This window comes from Mycteria americana, chromosome 12 (assembly GCF_035582795.1).
Source record: "Mycteria americana isolate JAX WOST 10 ecotype Jacksonville Zoo and Gardens chromosome 12, USCA_MyAme_1.0, whole genome shotgun sequence".
NCBI lineage: Eukaryota > Metazoa > Chordata > Aves > Ciconiiformes > Ciconiidae > Mycteria > Mycteria americana.
The window spans coordinates 7251273-7270157 of NC_134376.1; the positions used below are offsets into that span (position 1 = coordinate 7251273).

Consider the following 18885-nt stretch of genomic DNA (forward strand, 5'->3'; position numbering starts at 1 on the left):
TCCGCTGGTGGCACAAACCCACCCTCGCCGGAGAGGCGAAGCCTTAATGCCGTGAATGCATTAATACACATTCCCCACCTGGAAGCAATGGTTAAAAAATCCAGAACCACTTCACAGACCAAGCACCCCATCTCCCCTCTCGCTGCCCATTCCTGCAAGCCCACCTGGTATAGCTGACCCAGAGCCTGGCTGTGGTGGCTCGTGGTGGCCCAGAAGCCGCCTGTCCCCAACTCCCCTAGCCCATCGGGCTCCTCTGAGTGCCTTGATACTCCTGGGTCATGCCTGGTAAGCAAGGAGCTGCGCTGCTTTGGTGTGTAATCTGGCATTTTTTGACTTTTCAGCAAACAGAGGGATTCAAGAAGCGGTGGTTCACCATGGATGACCGACGGCTCATGTATTTCAAAGATCCCCTGGTAAGATGAAGGTGCCTGGGCAGTCTGTTGGGAATTATCTGTAATACTACTACTACTACTACTACTACTACTACTAATAATAATAACAATATTATTATTGGCTCTCTGGTGGGAGAGCCAAGAGGGCACTGAGCTGTCACTGCTGGGTGGATCTGCCCGGTGTCCAGTGTGCAGAGGCCCCATGCACAGATATTCACCAAAAATGCTTTGGAAACCCTGTGCACCAGCTGCAGATTTTTCTGCAGCCGAATTTTGGATCCCTGGAGTTGGTCCCATATCGTGGGTGCCCCTGGGAGGAGCTGGAGTCAGGCTTCGTGGGGTGGCTGGTGCTTTCGGTGTTTGGCTGCTGCACTTTGCTGATGAGGTTTCTGGATGGTGCGGGGTGAGCCGTGTCCTGGCTGCCCGGGACGCAGAGCTCCCCTTCGCAATCACGCCTGCCTGACCGCTCCGCTGTCTCCTAGGATGCCTTTGCTAGAGGGGAAGTTTTTATTGGGAGCAAGGAAAACAGCTACAAGGTCCTGGAAGGGCTCCCGCCATCCACGCAGGGAAACCACTGGCAGCACGGGATAACCATCGTCACCCCAGATCGGAAATTCCTCTTCGCCTGCGAGACGGAGGACGACCAGCTGGAGTGGATTACGACTTTTCAGAAAGTTATAAGCCGGCCGATGCTGCCTCAGGAATACGCAGGTGTGTGTGCTGGCGAGGGCCGGAGGTCAGCCTCGGCCCGTTTATTTCCTGGGCGTTAGAGGAGGGGATGGATGGGAGAAGGATTGGGGGTGCGGCGGCATCACCCCCTCCTGTGCAGCGTGAGCCGGGCAGCCCTTCCCTGCCCAGGGGAGGATGCAAAAGTTGTCAAAGCAGAGAGGGACTCGCACTGGGAGGAGGAGGATGGTATCCTTCCCTCTTCGTCGCCTCTGGCGTGATGTCCACGGTGCTATAAGGATGATCGGTCACCCAGTTATAAGGATAATCGGAGCCAAGGAGCGTCAGCAAGACAAGGACCATCCGCAGGGTGGGCTTGCGCTGGGGCTGTCGCCGCCTGCCAGTGCTTGTCCTGGTTTTAACTTTATTTTCTTGGTTTTTTTTTCTTTCAGTGGAAGCCCATTTCAAACATAAACCTTAGCTGGGACTGGCTGGGCAGACCTGAGGAGTGAGCTTCTGTTTACAACACAACGTGGTTTTATTTGAAGTGTTAAAAATAATGAATAATAATAATAATAATAATAATAACAGTAATAATAATAATAATACTTCCCTTTCCCCTCATCATTCACTTGATCATGTTGGAAACCGCGAAGAGCGGCAGCGAAACGGAGAAGATGCTGATCCAACCCGAAATTTGGCTCCGTGGCCGCTCCGTGGGATGCGCCGCTGGGATGGGTGGTCCCCGCGACCCCGTCACCCCACACCCGCTGAAAGGGGCGTCCCACCCGGCTTCGGCGGGACGGCGAAGACTGTCGGTGACGTGTCTCGGGGGAGATGGGGCTTTTCCCCGCAGGCTGGTCTGTGCGGGCTGGAGCTGAGCATCCCCGCAGCCCCGGCTCTCCGCCAGCCCTTTGCCCCGGGCGCTGCGAGTCCCTGAGCCCTGACGTCCTCGTGGGATGCGAAGCACCAACCTGGAAGCACCCGAAATGGTGATGTGCGAAATGGCTGAGCCTCCCGACAGCGTCGGGGTAAATGATAAGTAAATTACCTCACCTGGGGAGCAGCGGTGATGCTGTACCCAGGCTAGGGTCAAGCGGGGTTTAGAACTAGAGGAACTCGGCATTGTTGGCCTTGTCGGCCTCGTTATCTGCTGAACGAAGGGCACGGAGAAGGGGTGCTCAGTGCAGGTGGAGCAGCGTGCCCCCCCCGGCCCTGGGGCCCTGCCATGGGGGACACCGAGGGGGACACCGAGCCACGAGGCGATGCCAGGGGAGCGAAGCTTTCGGGGCCGTCACCGCCCCACTGTGACCGTGATCCCCAGGTTCCTGTTTCATGGTTCGGGGGGGGTTCACCCCATTTCGGGAGCCCGGTGTGGGTTGCGGGGGTTGAGCTTTAGGTGCAGTTTTGCTGACAGGCACCAGAAAAGCCCATCCTGGCCCCTCCTGGCAGGCGCATCCCTCCAGCCGACGGCACGTTGCTTCTCCAAAATGGTGGTTGCACTTTTTTATTTTTTTTCAATAATTCTCTTAATTTTTTTGGTTGATTTCTTTTTTTTTTTCCTGGGGGAAAAAAAAAAAAAGCTGCTTGAAGTGACGTTTCAGCGCTGTGTTGAGCACTGTAATTCCTGCAGTCGGGGCGGGTGGGCTGGAACCTGAACACCATGTGCTGGATTTTTACCCCAAAATGAAATTTCCGGCGTCCACTGAAGTACCAGCCCCAGACACTGACCCGTCCGACGCGTTTCTAACGTTGGTGTGTGTAAATGAGAGCATCTCATCGGCTGTATGCATTCGTTCTGTCACTGGTAAGACAACTGTGGTACTAAATGTCATTCGAACCAATAAATTATTATGTCAGAGCCGTGGCTGTGTCGTGCTGGGTCGGGGAGGCGAGATGGGGTTAAAAAACCCAACAACTGGACCCAAGGAGGCGATGGTGCTGGCAGAGCCCTGAGGCTGCGGGACACCCACAAAACCATCTGCCCCCCCCCCCCGGCTGCTCAGTGCAGGGGAGCGGGGGGCAGCTGCGCACGTGTGCGTGCGTATGCCAGGTAAATACAGTCACGTGAACCACACACACGTATGTATGTATATTACATAACATAATATATATGTGTGTATTATATAGTGTACATTGTACGTATTTTATATATACTACTCATTTATATATCTACGGATGCACACACATACACAAAATATATATTTCTTAGGAACAGAGAAATAAATTCTGTGAGAGTTGTTGACTATTCACAGACACAACTAGAAACTGCATAGCAGATATAGCATAATACATAATAGACTTATGGGTGTGTATATGAGCTGAGTATAGTTCATATGAACACAGGCATGTGTATATGTACCTATCATTAGACATATAAATTTAATTTACAAATACATAAGCTAAATGTATTTCATACACATGCCTGTATATCTATAGAGACATTTTTAGAATTGCACATTTATAAAATATTTAATTATATATTATAAATGTACACATGTGCATATATACTTTATACCTTTTTTGCATATATACCATGTTGCATTAGGTTGCATACCTTTTTTGCTTTATACCACGTGCATATATACTACATACTTTATACCTTTTTTATATAGGTATAAAGTATATAATTTATAAATATATTCATATTTATTATAAATTTAAGAGAAATATACTGCATATAAACATACATATATATATCCACATGCATATGTGTATGCATAACTATAGATAGATATTCAAGTTATATTAAAAGGATTTATAAAAAAATCTATATTTTACACACACAGTGTCACTCACTTAAAAACCCAGGCATGTCAGAAGCAGGGAGGGAACAGGCTGGGCTAGTTCTTTGTGTTTATAGCTAGCTATAAAGATTGTTTGTGTGCGTGTGTATAATTAAGAATAATATCAATATTATAAATTATATGCCATACCATTATTTAATTGTATATTATTATATACACAAAAGGCTTGTTATATGTGTGTGTATACACACCTGCATGTGTATACACACATGCGTGTGTATATATATATTTTTAATACATGTTTTATTCACGCACACATATTCTGTATGTACCGCTGCAATTACTGTATTTTGTACGTGCCCCCTCACCTGCCTTGTGGCAGCGGGGCGGCTGCCCGTGGGCACGCTGCGGGCTCAGCCCGTGCCCTGCGACCGGCAGCAGCCGCACGGTGTCCCCGGCCTGGGGGCTGCCCTCCCGGCGGGGCGGGGGTTCAGGCTGGGCACGTGCAAGGTACAAATCGGGGGCTGCTGGAGGCCGCGGCCGCCTGGACCTGGCAGAGCCGAGGAACACGTAAACTCACTTTTAGCCGTATGTGCAGGACACAGGAGGGGCCGATGCTGCCGGACACCTGTGGACACCTTAAACTGCCCCAAGACAGGCACATCACTGGCAGCCAAAGGCGATGAAATGACATGGCGCTTACCACCGCCGCTGTCCCAGATCGCTTATTAATCGTCTACAGCGTCGTCCCAGGTAAGGGGTTCTTCCCTGAACTTGCTGCAAATCAAAGTAATCCACACCAGCCCCAGACATTACAATACCCGACTAAAACTATGCCTGTACTGCACAGAGGTAAAGCTGCAGCACTAAGGTCTGGGTGACCCATGGTCAAAACACAGAGGGAGGGGGGAAATAGCACGGAAAGTAAGATGTCTGCTCATAAAACTCTTAGAAAGCAGCAATATCGCATATCCCAGTATAAAGTGTTTATTTGAGACTTCACAATTAACACAAAGTCTTCCTTTCAATGCCGTTTCTTTTTCATACAGTCAATAAATTTGTATTAATCCCTCCCTCCCCCATGCATGATTGCTGTTTATTAATCTAAGCCTTTTTATTTTCATCGTGAAAAAATAAAGCGTTTCCCCACCATTTCATCTGTTCACTGTACCACTGACATCCGCTGTGCTGCATTAAAGAGGAGGAGATGTAGAATGGCTATGCCTACCACTGGGGTTGAAGTTACTCCATTATTTATTGATTTATTCTTTTTTACAGAAAGTGTTAAATGAATCAATCACCCAAGAAAAATAAATATATCATAAAGAACCAAAAGTTCTGCAGTATCCCTTTTCTTTACATACAGCTGCAGTTCAAACACATACGTTGCTCACGGCAAATTATTTCATTCACTGTAACGCCGTCGCCTTTACGTATGGTTGTGAACTTACACTGAAAAAGAATCTGCTCCAAAGGAGTAGAGTCATGAGCCAAATTTTTGTCCTAGGCAAGAGAGATCCACATGGAAGCCAATTACCTATGTTCCACTGATCAGCTTTTACTCAAAAGCAATTCAATCTTGTGCTTTTCAGGAAGTATCGGCTAAACACACAGGTGGGCTCAGCCAGAGCCAGACCTCAAGGAGAGTGAAAGGCAGGATGAATAGTGTGCATGTTACTCATGGCAGTGGAAGCAAGTTCTTGGTATCAACGTCTCTTGGAAGTGCATCTCAAATTATGCTGCTTGGCTCGTCTTGCAGTACTTTTGGCACCAGCCTCGCAAATAAATTATTCAATTGATCACCCTGCCTTTCGAGATCTTCCTTGGAGGTGGCAGAGGTCAAGGAGGCTTTCTCGTAACAAAGATGGTATTGGGTAGGCCGTGAAGTACAAGACCCATCTTTATGCTTTATTGAATCACGGTGCAAAAGGGAATACTGCATCAGAAACCGTAGAAGACTATATTTTAATCAAAGTCACCAGCCACTGTATCGGAAACCTGCTAACAATTGCTCCGATGGGTTTGTTTGGCTACTTTTTGTTGGTTTCTTTCTTTTTTTACATAAATAATATAGACCGAACATTATAAACATTTCAGCAACCATTTCTAAAAGACCGGAGGAGCCCTTTTAGGCGCCAAGAAACAACTGCAGGATTCAAATTCCAAAACTGTCTTTGGAGTCATCGAATCATCAGATTTACACGGCACCCAATGACAACAACATTCAGTCGAGCTCGATAGGACTGCTATCTTCCTGACCATCTTCTGTGTCATCATCTTCTCCAGTTCCCATCAGACTGTTTAAAAGATTTCCTAGAATAAAATACAGGACAGTCAAAATTGCTAGTTTTACATTCTCATCTCAAAAACTTTAACTATTCTCCTATCATCCTGCTAGGGTGCAGATTTCAATAATGAAAAAAACTTTTTTTTTTTTAAGTACAAGAGTCTCAGCAGGACATTAGTATTCCCACACCGGTTTCCATTAAGAATTTATTGATTTGGGAAGCTGTATTTTGATACTGTTCCTTCTCTAAGAGTACACTGGAAAAACCCCACGAAAGCCACATACTTATGTACTATAGTTGCAGCATGAGAGGAAAGAAAAAAACCAACCAAATGAGGAAAGAAAGACGCACCCCCAGCCATGCAACTGGCAAATCCAGCAATGCTCTGCATCATGCTATAAAGAACTTGTTCAAGGCATTTATGCGTTCTCCCTGTTTCATTCAATTTAAAGATGCTTGAATTGCTGAAAAGCTGTTATTTACATATGGGATCTATGATGCTCATGTTTTTCATCAAACTTTGGGTATCAGTGAATTGACATCTGCAGGTAAAGCTTCAACTCAATTTACAGAGAAGCTTAGTTCTCAAGGAAAAACATTCAATTTTAGAAAAGTAATCCAGTTCAATTTGCTCGCATTTTATTCAAGAGCCAGGAAATGAGGCCTGAATTTCTCTGTTCCCTTTCATTTCTTGTAGAAGGGCAGTATTAATTTCAGAACTTCTACTTTGGGAACATTCATTTTATATCAGGACTGGTTAGAACTCTACCAAAGTCCCAGACTTGACTTAAAGAAAATCAGCCACTGAAGCCTGAGGAAATTAAGCTTTAACCCAAACAATATTGTTCTTTACATGTGGAAGTTAAACCATAATGACAAAAAATTAACCATAAGAGTCATTTAAATGCTTCTCCCCTTCTCCAAGATGAAGAGTCTACTAGCTTCACCAAATTAATTTCACATGCAACCAATTCATCTTGTATTCTACAGCAGCAACTGTTTCAGCAGGCTATTAAAAAACTGATACATTCGTTAGAACAAATTATCTGTTTCCAACACAGCTGTTTTACGTAAGCCACTGCTCTGAAAAGACTGGTGGTATCTATAAACAATTGTCAGCATAAACCTTACCTAGTAATCCTCCGTAGGACGATGTCTGCTTGGGCGGAACACCAAAGAAAAGCTGTCCTATTCTATCTAGGTACTGAAATGACACAAGATGAAGAACAATGTCAGCTACTTTGTTTACAGGTGGAAATACTATGGGCAGCAGTCACACCACACAAGCTAGATCACTGACTCCTATCTACAAGTCACAAAACAGGAGACAATCAGCTATTATTTAACTAATTCTGTAGGTTAAATCCTGTTTACGAGTAACTCACCTCATTATACATGGGATCTCTTTTCAGTGAAGGTTGATACTGTTCACACAATACTGTAAATACTGTTAGTTTTCCTCTAGAAAGGAAACAACCAAAAATGTAATCTCAGTAACAACTGAAAAGGAAACCAAGAACAACATGAGAAAAATCAGACTGTACCCATCAACTGCCAATAGCAGAAACCAGATGAAGTTTAGCAGTGGTTGAACAAAGGGCGGACCCTTTTCTATTGAAGGATGTTTCTGTGTGTATGTCGTAAAAACAACGGATGCGCTGGTCTTATTTTTTAAGCAGAGAAATCTGCAAAAGGAAACAGAACAGGGCAAGTTAAAAATAAAAGGCAGAGAAGTACTTTTACATGCAGAAAGAAAAAGGGAAGCCAAAAGCTTGACAATCTCTACCTCACTTGTGCATAGAAGCCATCTCAGGCTTAAACTGATGGCAAAAACTAACTGGTAGAGATGTACATCTTTGGCAACGGTTTGGCTATCAACCAAGGAAGGGGAAAATCACTACTAGAATACATTGTGGAATAAGCGGGTTGGGAGGGAGAACTGCCATTAAATACTAATAGAATGAGTTTAACCAAGATCTAAGCAGATTGTATGCAGGACGGTTACTAAAAGAGGGCATCAATTAAATCAAAACGTGGAGAAGACTGGCCACCGCGTAATTCAAACTTAACATGATATTGCAGTTACTGGTCCAGAGTTTACTATGCTGGCTGAGGTAAAAACCAAATTAAAGACCTCTCTCCTGGCCCCATCCACTCCCAAACACATCTCCTTTCGGTATGTATCTGCCAGTCTCCCACGACTGTCATTCTATTAGCACTACTTCAAAATAACATAGCATCAGGACCACTAATAAGTTTGACACACATGCCTAAAAATCTCGTAATAAAGCTACACTTTGAGTCCCCAAGCCATTTGTCACCAGTTAACAGATCGATTTCCCAAACTGATCAAACCTTTGTTCAGGTCCAGTTAATTTAACTGACCATCTCTGCAAGTTCCATAGGCCTAACAAGAGACTTTATCCGGGACAAATGCTGTCAGCAAGCACTGGGAAGGCTGCCACGAGCAGTCTCATTTTTGGTTGCAGGCTGGCCTCCAATTCTGTACCCTCACACATGCAAGGGCATTGGGCTCTTTTGCCTTACTGCTGAGCAAGGAACTGCAATTATTTTCATTAGTGTATAAACTGCTATGTAAGAGGATTTAGTACAGTATTTGAGATATAGGTCAGTAAAGGATGCAGTAGTAGTGCTGTATAAATACTGAAAAAAATAATCTCTTACTCATAACTTCTCCCCAGAATTTCACCCCCTCCAAAACAAAGCCCCATAAAGTTGTTTAAGAGCCCTGCATATACTGGATTTCCATAAAGGATTTTCTACCGCTCAAAATCACTGCAATCTGTATAAACCAGCTATGGAAAGCAGGACAAATCTGACATGACAGCTCACTGCTGCGAAAAGAGAGACAGACTTGCTCTCACCTCCTCCCTCTCCCCCAACACCTACTCTCTCCCTGACTCCCTGCTGCACAGTCCTGTCTCCACCTCCTCCTCAGACTCCTCCATGTACTGCTTTCCCTGACTGAAGAAAACCATCAGCTGATTAAACACGGTAAAATTGGCTTTGTCAACCTTAATTGTACATGAGCTCTGCAAAGGCACATAATAGCTTGCATTCCTACCTCCTACAAAATAAATGCCTAAAGTAAATGAAAGCCACCAGCAACTCTTTCAGACCAAGAACCATCGCCCTGCTGCTCACAGACCAGGGTGACCCAAGACAAATTGTCTCTTAGGACAACGAGGCTGAGAGCAAGTACTACGCTAAAGGTAAATACAGAGCCCACTTAGGCCCAGTCTTGGTAAGAACATCAAGGTAAGCCCTAACTAGACATAAAGTGGTGTTAACAAAGCTAAGAATTGTGCTTTCAGGGTCAAACAGATTATGTTAATTCTTCAGGCAATTAACATGATTTCAGGTTTTGACCTTAATACTTTTTCCCCTCTCCCCAGTCTGACCAATTCAACACACCAGTTTTGAGATGTTTTTCTCTTGTTGTTACCACACAAAGCGAGTTTCAGAAGCTCTGGTTGGTTTCACAGTTTCTTTTGAAAAGGGTGCATGGGTAACCTACAGTTATCATGATTAAATTAGATTGGCCTCAAACACAGTTTCATCTCAGCAAAATAGTAAAAAAAAGTTTAACACCTACTGTAGTACTGCCTGTGCTACAAACATGTCCACCTCACTGCGATATCCCCTGGATGAGGAGTATTCTACTAGCATATTTGCACATCCTTCGCCATCTGTGGAGTGCAAGAAGTGATACCGAGATTCACTATAGTTTTGCTCTATAAAAGGAAAAAGAAAATGGCTTTTAAGAAATCAGTTCATCATACCTGAACATAAAAACAGATTTGTTAGGCTTGTACACTACAACTGGTAAAAGGACAAGAGCTATACACATGGTATACAAACAAGACAACTACCAAAAAGAGAGTGGGCTTTTTCCTTTATAAATTACAGACAATTTATAAAGGGAGATAATAAATATGTTATCCTAAATACATTTGAACAACTGCTATTAAATACAGTTTATTCAATGCCACCACAAAACACAGCTCCACTGGGACAAATAGCTTGAGCTGAGGTCATAACATTTTATCTAACCTCATGTTGACACTTCATGTGCCATCATCAGTGCTTAGGAGAAGAATCAAGAAGTTCCATATTAGACCATGTGCACCAAGTCAAACAGCTCCTTCAGCGTCCTTCTTTCTAAGTGCACAGAAAGAAGGCATTTCCTATTTTTAGCTTAGCCCACTCTCGCTATCAAAATTAAAATTGCTTCCATATGCTGAATAGAACAGCAATTATACAGGAAAAAAAGGTGTAAGAAAAAGCTATCATTTGTTAGAACTTAACTTGAAGCAAAGCATCATGCAAAATCACTGCAATGACAGATCAAAACTAGATAGCTGATAATTTTTGGAATTTAAAAGCTTTTTTTTAAAAATCTGAGCCTTTTCTGATGAAACTCTCAAAAACTACAGACTAAGAAAACATACACATTTTGCTCTTCGAAAGAACAGTGAGCAGACGGCTAAAAAATGGGGATTTTCACTTTCTGAATGCAATCATTTCTTATCCTAATCATATCTCAGCTTCTAACTAAAATGCTCTGAGGAAAATCCTCCCTTTCTGGCTGGCAGCAGCCATCAAGCTAACATAAGTCCCATGAGAACAGCTATGGGATTGCCTATGGCATGCAGAAAGGCAATGAGCTGGAATGTTGACCATTGGGTCAGGATTGTTATATGAAACCACTCTCATCACTTTGCAGCTACTGAAAATTTTAAAATAAAAAAACCAATCAGCTTGCACAGTTATTAATTCACAAGAAACCACAGAAGAGATGGCATTTATTCAGCTGTTCTCACTCACCTTTGTTATGAACATAAGACTTTAAAACTGGCTATCACCCACAATTACAATAGTTATTGAGTGCATTTTTGGTTTATCTTACATCCCATCACAAGTGATAAAATCCCATATAAATCAAAGGCAACAGCATTCATTCTTGAATACGCCTGCTGGTCAACATCTCAAAAAGTACCTAATTACAGATCCAAAGACTGTTTTAGATGCTAGGTGATGTATTTCAATCTTTGTCATGTTTATCCAGGATTTAAAAACAAAAAACCCACAATAGAACAGCTTTGCTCCCCAGCAGTTTTCCTCCTAATGACACAATCAAACTACCTCAACGTCTAAAGGATCAACCTTCCTTTTACAGAGAGCTTTGCAGCAGTTGTGTTATGGGTTTTACACTAACACAGAGTTACAGCCCCAGGTTTTTTTGTTGGTAACATTAAGCTGAAGTTATTGCAAAAATCAGGTAATAGCAGAACTCAATCAATCATTTTCATCTCAGCTTCCTTAGATTATTTCCAAAGTAGATCTCTTACAATATCATACTTCCAACATTTTCAAAACGAAACACAGAAAAGCCAGTTGATTTTTCTTACCTTTCCACAGGGTAATTGCTAGTAACTGGTGTAGTTTTGGATGTCCAAGTTTTCCTGATCCCCCACTAGACCATTTTAGTGCTCTGGATACGAAAGCCACTCTTTCGGGAGAATTTGGATCCATTAAACTAAACAATTTAGCCAAGTTTTCTAGAAGAAAAGAGATTCACAAATATTTAGCATTAATAGAAATAGGATGAACTGCTGCTTCTAGTGCATCTTTAAGATACAATATTTAAGTTACAGTGCTACTGTGCCTTTAAGCTCCCTTAAAAACCTCCATAAGCCACTTTAAAAAGAGGGACTTTGAACTTGAGCCACTTCTCATACATCAACCCAGTCTTGCATCTATCAGCCAGCACTATTCATATGACTCCTCCACAGCCAAAAGCTGCGCCTTGCAGTCAGCTGGTGACAGCTTCCCCGTCTCATTGTTTGGGACAGGATATCCCAGACGACCATGCAGTTCCAAGGAGGAGGAAAGACTGCAGGTTATGGGACTGCTTGCCATTCACAGGGAAGCTGTGAGGGATAGAGGGCTGTAGTTCGGAAAAGCACCACCAGAAGTCACAGATGGGATACAAAATGCCAGAGCTGATCTAAGTAAACAAAGAACAGCCCCTGTCTGTCTGTCTCCATCCACAGGTTGCTAATAGGAGCGGTTAGCCCATGCTGCAGCAGCAGTCTGGCCAGGCAGCATTTAAGAACATCTCCCTGAATTGCCCACTTACCAAATCTCACAGTCAAACAAGAAAAATTTCCTTGTGAACAGCTGAATCGCAACTAATGTGCACACTACCACACTGCTAGGGTGGGAAACCACCATCCATCAAAGCCCTGGGGACATCAATGACTGCGCAGACAATACATTACTGCTGCATCGAGGAAAGGAAAATGCCACAAGACAGCAATGTTTGTTCCAAGCGCGCTGTGCTGGTTTTGGCTGGGATAGAGTTAATTTTCTTTACAGTCACTAGTATGGGGCCATGTTTTGGATTTGTGCTGAAAACAGTGTTGATAACACAGGGATGTTTTAGTTCTTGATAAGTAATATTTACACTGGTCAAGGACTTTTCAGCTTCCCATGCTCTGCCAGGGGCACAAGAAACTGGGAGGGGGCAGAGCCAGGATAGTTGATCCAAACTGGCCAAAGGGCTATTCCACACCATACGGCGTTATGCGCAGTATATAAAGCTGGGGAAGAAGAAGGAAGGCGGGGACGTTCAGAGTGACGGCGTTTGTCTTCCCAAGTAACCGTTACGCGTGATGGAGCCCTGCTTTCCTGGAGATGGCTGAACACCAGCCTGCCGATGGGAAGGAGTGAATTAATTCCTTGCTTTGCTTTGCTTGTGTGCGCAGTTTTTGCTTTCCCTATTAAACTGTCTTTCCCTATTAAACTATCTCAACCCATGAGTTTTCTCACTTTCACCCTCCCGATTCTCTCCCCCATCCCACTGGGAGGGAGTGAGCGAGCAGCCGCGTGGTGCTTAGTTGCCGGCTGGGGTTAAACCACGACACATGCCCACAAAGTTATCGGGAATCCATTATTCTCTAATAAAGTCTTCCCCCAGTCCACTTCTATGATGAAGGTAACCCTTAGCCACGTGGGAGGGCATACAAAAAGGATTTGAGGTTTCAAGACTCTTAAAAACAGTCACTGTGAAGCAAAAGCACATCTAAACACCATCAAACCGAGTGCAAAGGCCACCTCACCTAAAAGGTCATCTGCTACTTTTGCATCTGATTTCTCCAAAGACTCCAAAACCAGCATGGACAGATCAGCAGCACTGTTTTGCTACAAAACAGACACATACTGGTAGTGATGAACATATCAGTACATAAAAGAAAACATCAACCAGAATTTTGTCAGAGGCAGATTTAATACTTTTATCAACATCTACAGCTAAGGCATAGTATCAAGTCTCAATCTTCCCTTATTAAAAAAATATAGTAATTTGATGGCATCAAAAGAGAAGCCTTCAGGAAAGCAAAACAAATGTGGTTACGATTATTGTTTGGATGCTCACAAACACTTCTGCTTTATGTTCCAGTTTGGCATAATCCCTCTTTGTGGAGAAAGGCTCAACAAAGAGATAAAACAAAAGATTACAAAGCAATTACCCCAAACATTTACCATCCAGAATTCACCATTCATCCCTCAAAATCTTGGAATAACAATGCCCCTCCCCCCAACCACACACACAAAACCAGTGACTTACCTGGTTATGACTGAAGAACAGCAAAGCCCCTGAATACATTAGTTCTCTTGCTTCTGCGTGTTTTCCTTGTGACATATACCTGAAAACAATACCAAAGCCTTGATAAAAATTACAACTAAATAAGTTGTGTACACTTAAAGTTACTTACATTTAAAGGATTAAAGATCACTAAAATTTAAAATAAAGGCAATAAGGGATTTATTTTTAAATCAGGTTAGTTTCCATAATGATGTAACTTTAACTGCAAGGTACAATTTCTTTTCTGCTCCAGACGTGATGGAATACAAGCAAAGAGTATAACAATGAAAACTGAGAGCTTCAAACCTGATTTGGGCTGAAACAAAGAAAAGGAAATGATCCCAGGAGTTCACCTGAGCAAAAGATGCCAACGCACTGAACTACACCGCTCAGACCATCACATTAGAGCCTTTACCAAAACCAAAGCCATCACAGTGATACAGTTTCTGGAATACACACTGGCGAGCTCGCACACCCAGCACTGCCCAAGTGACTCCAGCCCTCTCACCGATGTCTCCTTTCCACTGGTTTAAGTCTCTCTGACCTCTACTACTCTGCAGGGGACATCAGCCACCTACTAGTCCTCTGCTGAACCAAAGTAGCTTGTCTCTGATGGGCTCTAGTAAGACAAGAACAGCCAGCAAGATTTACCATGCAACATTTTACAGTCACCAATTCATAAAAGAAACAAGTCTGGTCTCTCAAATATAATGCTTCAATAACACACCTGCTACTGCTTCCATCTCCCTCACTTAAGAGTTAACCAAGAAATGAAGAATAAAAGAATTTATTCCCAATGGTCACCTCAAGAGCAGGAGCCTCTTATCATGGCGCTGTGATTGCAGCCTCCTGCACATCATCACTATGGGTAACTAAAGGTCTTGGATAGTCACATCTCTAGATTATAAACACAGCATTTCCTATAAAAGCAGTTAAGGTCTGGCAGCAGATACAGTTTCCAATTTCCATTTCTCTTAACTGCTTCTCAAAAAGTCCGTTTTCTGAGTAGTTAATAACAACAGCCAATTTGCTCCTATCAAAAAGATAAGACGTCAGTTCTACCACACTGCTTTAGTATCTGCAATATTCGTTTTGTCCTCTACGACACCTCATTGTGCTATGCCCGTTTCACCCCTTTCTGTTCTCAGCGGTCAGAGCAGCCTCTCTGCTCCTACAGCGGCAAGGCCCCCCGTACAGCAGATCCGATGCACGAGCATCCCCGTGGGGTAACAGAGCGGGGTTGGTGGTTCTGGGAGTGAAGCAGTCAGGGGAGCGGTGGGACCGTGTGGGCATGGAAGAGGTCACACGACTGGAGGGAAAATGAGCAAACGGTGGATCCCAAAAGCCCTTGTGCTGCACGTGAGATTCCTGTCACACGTGGCAGTCCCAGGGACAGGTTCTACTGGTAAAATCAGATCAGACAACGAGCAGAGGAGGAGACAGAGTCCTCCCATCCTGCTCACTGTCTTCCAAAAACCCCAGGGTCTCTTATCCAAAACAGTTAGCAGAACTGTAATAATGGATGGCATGATGGTGTTTTTTTGGAACAACTATCCTCAACAATTCAGATTTGCAATCACCATAGCAAATGCTCTGCACATTAGTCAAACGGATCGGCAGCTCCAACATTTGTATAGCTGGCCTCACATCCAGGTTTGTTTCTAGGCGTTTGACTCTGAATCTCAGTGTGGACCCACTTCCATGAATTCTGCTTCCAGTAGATTCCCAATGCTGTTTGGGAGCTCCTAATCTGGGAATTATTACAGCGGATACTAAAAGACGCTGAAAACAGCTTTGCAATATAAAATACATTTAAAAGAGTTGTGTTTAAAAAAAAAACCAAACTTTTAAAATAGAAGAATTTTTAATAAAAATAAATACTCACTACATCGATCTAAGTGGTATTTAGAACAAGAGAGAAACATTTTCATAACTGAAATCCTGGAACAGATCATTCATACCAGAAAAAGTACCTACAAGCATGAGGAAAACAGATGCCAATGTAACTACAACAGGGATGTAAACTTGGAAGTTTGACTCAATCACCAAACCATAAACAGAGCAGAGTTCAACCCAGTCAGCCTGCGCAGTAACAAGACTGGCTCAGATATTCCTTTTCGGAGGAGCACAGGACTCACTGCTCGAGGTCACAGCAGTTTTCCACCTGCTACGTGGATCACAGGGAGGGATAAGTCTGCAGGAGGCAGGCTCATGGTAATCTTTCCTCCTACACTTCTTCCCCCTTTCCAATCTCAAATACATCTCAGTTTATGACTTTTGAAACTCTGAGTCAGGATGTCAAGTTTAACATGTAACTCATATGACAGAACAGACTAATGTTTTACAGGCTGGTGTTGTTTAAAACAAGTAAGCACTGACCATCCCAAGTACAATTCCACAGCTGAGATCATCTCACTCCATGTTAATGTGTCCCTGGAAAACTGCTGACATTTAACATACAGTTTACAGAGGACAGACAGGACTATCCAGGACTCTTTTTTGGCCTCAGAGACTTTCCAAACAAGTTTCACAGTCTCATTACATCTTTTTGCCTAGAAGGAAACCCTCTTCCTAGCTATGCAAATGTCACCTTTTAATTTAATTGAGCACCTCCTTTCTCTTGCATTTAAAACGGAAAAGGCAGGATCTTTGATTCCAAATTAATTCGGGAAGGCTTAAGCAAAGTATGTGAGTTAATACATTCAGAAGACTGGAAGAGAAGTGACCTGCTGAGCCAAGTCATCTTCTGCCACTGCAGCCATCACATCACATAATCCTTACTATAAAATAGGCCATGCTTGGTCTTAAATTTAGATTTATTCTCAAATACAATTTAAGTCTTAAGGCCTAGATGGTGCCCTCGCTGATCCCATCAGGCTAAAGCAGAACACAACTATGTTAATTTAATGGTGCTTGGCATACAGGGTAGGGCAGGCTGTCTAACGTACGCTGGTAGCAGAAGTAGGACTATGCACCAAGGACCCTCTTCCCCACATACGTGGCTGCTATTTTTCTGTGGATACCCACAGGCCTGTTCCCATCCCAGCTCAGAGGAGCTCCGAGGACACGTGACACACAAGTGAGCTACCAAGGCTCAGAAAGCAGTTTTCCCACCTGTCCTTCCCCAGCAGAACCACAGGTAAACAAAGCTGGGACCAACTGAGGAAGCCCCCAGAAGAGATATCTTATTCTGTGCTCCTGAAAGCAAGGGTCTACATTTTAAATTTTGATGACAGAAAGGGTGTCCACCACAAGTCAGGGTGAATGTGAAAAATAAAATTAAAAAATCTAAAAACGGTTTGCAATAAAAATAAGTTTCTTACGACATATCAGGTAGTAGTAGTATTTCCACAAAAAATGTCCAGGCCTGGTCTACTAAGTCACTGTCGTGTACGCAAACATTACACCAACCAGAATCTGTTCTAATAAAATCCCTCTGTGCAGGTGACTTGCCATTCCAAGAGCTGCCCCTTCCTAAAAGCGGTACCAGAGGGTGACTACCATGCAACAAAGTAGCCCTGTTTCTTGGCTGAGCAATAACCAAGCCAAAACCTTAAAACCCTGAAACGATCCACTTCGCAGCCGGGTTGACGTTTAAGATAAAGTGGCAAACCAGAGGCTGTTAAGAAGGCGGCTGCTTGAGGAGCTCACGGACGGACGGGGAGCCAGGGACACGCGAAGGGCCCAGACCCGAGTCCCCAGGGATGCTCTGGGGAGGCAGGCCGAGGCCATCCCGCCTGGCAAGGGGAGGCCTTACTTGGCCTCTTGGGACGTGGGGCCGCCAAGGGACGTTTTGGAGACGGGGGTCAAAATCCAGCTCCGTCCGTGACCGCTGGGAAGTATGACGCAACACGCCCCTGCACGTCAACGGGACGGGACGGGACGGGACGGGACGGTTCGGGGCTCTCCCGGGAGGCGGCGGCAGGGACCCCCCCGCCGTGCCCAGCCGCTGCTGCCGCCGGCGCCCCCTCGCTCAGCCGGGCCCGCGGGGTGGGGTCGGGCCGGGCCGGGCCGGGCTGCTGGGTCGGGGTTCACCTTCAAACCCCGGCGAGCAGCGGCTCCCCGCGCCGCCCCCAAACCTCTCACACAGCCGCCGCGCCCCTCCAGCGGCGGCCGGGCCCGACGGAGGGCGGAGGCGGCCGGGCCCGAGGGAAGGGGGAGGCGGCCGGGCCGGAGCGACCCCCGGGCCGCCCGCTGCCCTCAGGCCGGGCCTGGGCCCAGCTTGGGCCGGCGCCGCTCGCCCTACCCTCCGCGGCACGTACCCGCCCCACCCCGCCCCCCCGCCGCCCAATGAACGAGCAGGAGGAGGAGATGGGCAGAAGCGCCGGCCAATGGCGAGCGGGCGTGGGCGCGGCGGGCGGCAGCAGGGTAGAGTGCGTGGGAAGGCTCTGGAAGGCCGGGCGGGGGAGGGGCAGGGCGGCGGGCCGGGCCGCGCCGGGCCCTACCTGAAGAAGAGCGTCCGGTACATCTGGTGCGCCTCGTAGTAGTCGCCCTTCTCGACGCTGGCGCGCAGCTTGCCCTCCACGCGCTGCACGCCGCCGCGGTTCCTGCCGCCGCCTTTCGCGGCTTCCTGCTCCGCCGCCATAATCGCCGCCGCCATCAACGCGGAGGAGGGGGAAGGGAGGGCGGGGGGCGGGCGCAGACGCACGCAGCCCCCAAGCGGCGTGGCGGGCGGCGCGCCTCGCTGCCCGGCTTCCGCCCACTCTGACGGCGGCCTGCGAGGCTCAGGAGGCGCGGCTGCGCGGAGACGCGCTGCGTCACGTGGCGCCCGGGGGCGGGGCGGGGCGCGGCCGGGCCCGAGCGGTAGCGGCAGCGCCGAGGGCCCGAGCGGGGCCCGGCCTGGGGCCGCGGCGCGCAGCAGCCGTGTCAGGAGGGCACCCTCCCCCGGGCGAGGGGGGTAAAACAGGTTCGTGTTTGCGAACAAGCTCCACGGAACGGGCAGGGGCCGGGCCTGTCACCCTGACACGTCTGGGGCCTGTGGGAAAGGTTGATTCCTGTATCACGTACCCGGGGAAAAGGTAGAATATGGAAAACGTAGAAGGGTTTACGGCTTGCAGGCAGTAAAACTGAGCCGAGTACCACCGAGAACAGACAACAAGGCCAAGGAAACAGGGTTAAAAAAA

General features: G+C 45.9%; 2 protein-coding genes across 3 annotated transcripts in view; one reads left to right on the forward strand and one right to left on the reverse strand.

Moving 5' to 3' along the window:
* The window catches only part of ADAP1 (ArfGAP with dual PH domains 1), a 62979-nt gene extending 60060 nt beyond the window's left edge, over positions 1-2919 (forward strand). The window contains exons 9-11 of the mRNA XM_075515217.1: positions 342-413; positions 875-1103; positions 1511-2919. Coding sequence (XP_075371332.1) covers positions 342-413; positions 875-1103; positions 1511-1539 — 330 coding nt within the window. The 3' untranslated portion in view covers positions 1540-2919. The remainder of the gene's footprint in view (positions 1-341; positions 414-874; positions 1104-1510) is intronic.
* Positions 2920-4769: 1850 nt separating this feature from the next.
* On the reverse strand, positions 4770-18488 carry GET4 (guided entry of tail-anchored proteins factor 4). Of its 2 annotated transcripts, none has more exons than XM_075514873.1 (9): positions 18208-18488; positions 13745-13823; positions 13239-13320; positions 11526-11675; positions 9710-9803; positions 7638-7778; positions 7479-7554; positions 7225-7297; positions 4770-6118 (listed from the first exon to the last, which is right to left on the reverse strand). In XM_075514873.1, exons 1-9 carry the CDS (start codon positions 18360-18362, stop codon positions 6030-6032), a joined length of 939 nt encoding a protein of 312 aa, XP_075370988.1. In that variant the 5' UTR covers positions 18363-18488; the 3' UTR covers positions 4770-6029. The 2 variants fall into 2 exon arrangements, with proteins under 2 accessions (XP_075370988.1, XP_075370987.1); XM_075514872.1 differs by having other exon boundaries at positions 9710-9848; positions 18208-18486.
* Positions 18489-18885: the final 397 nt, after the last annotated feature.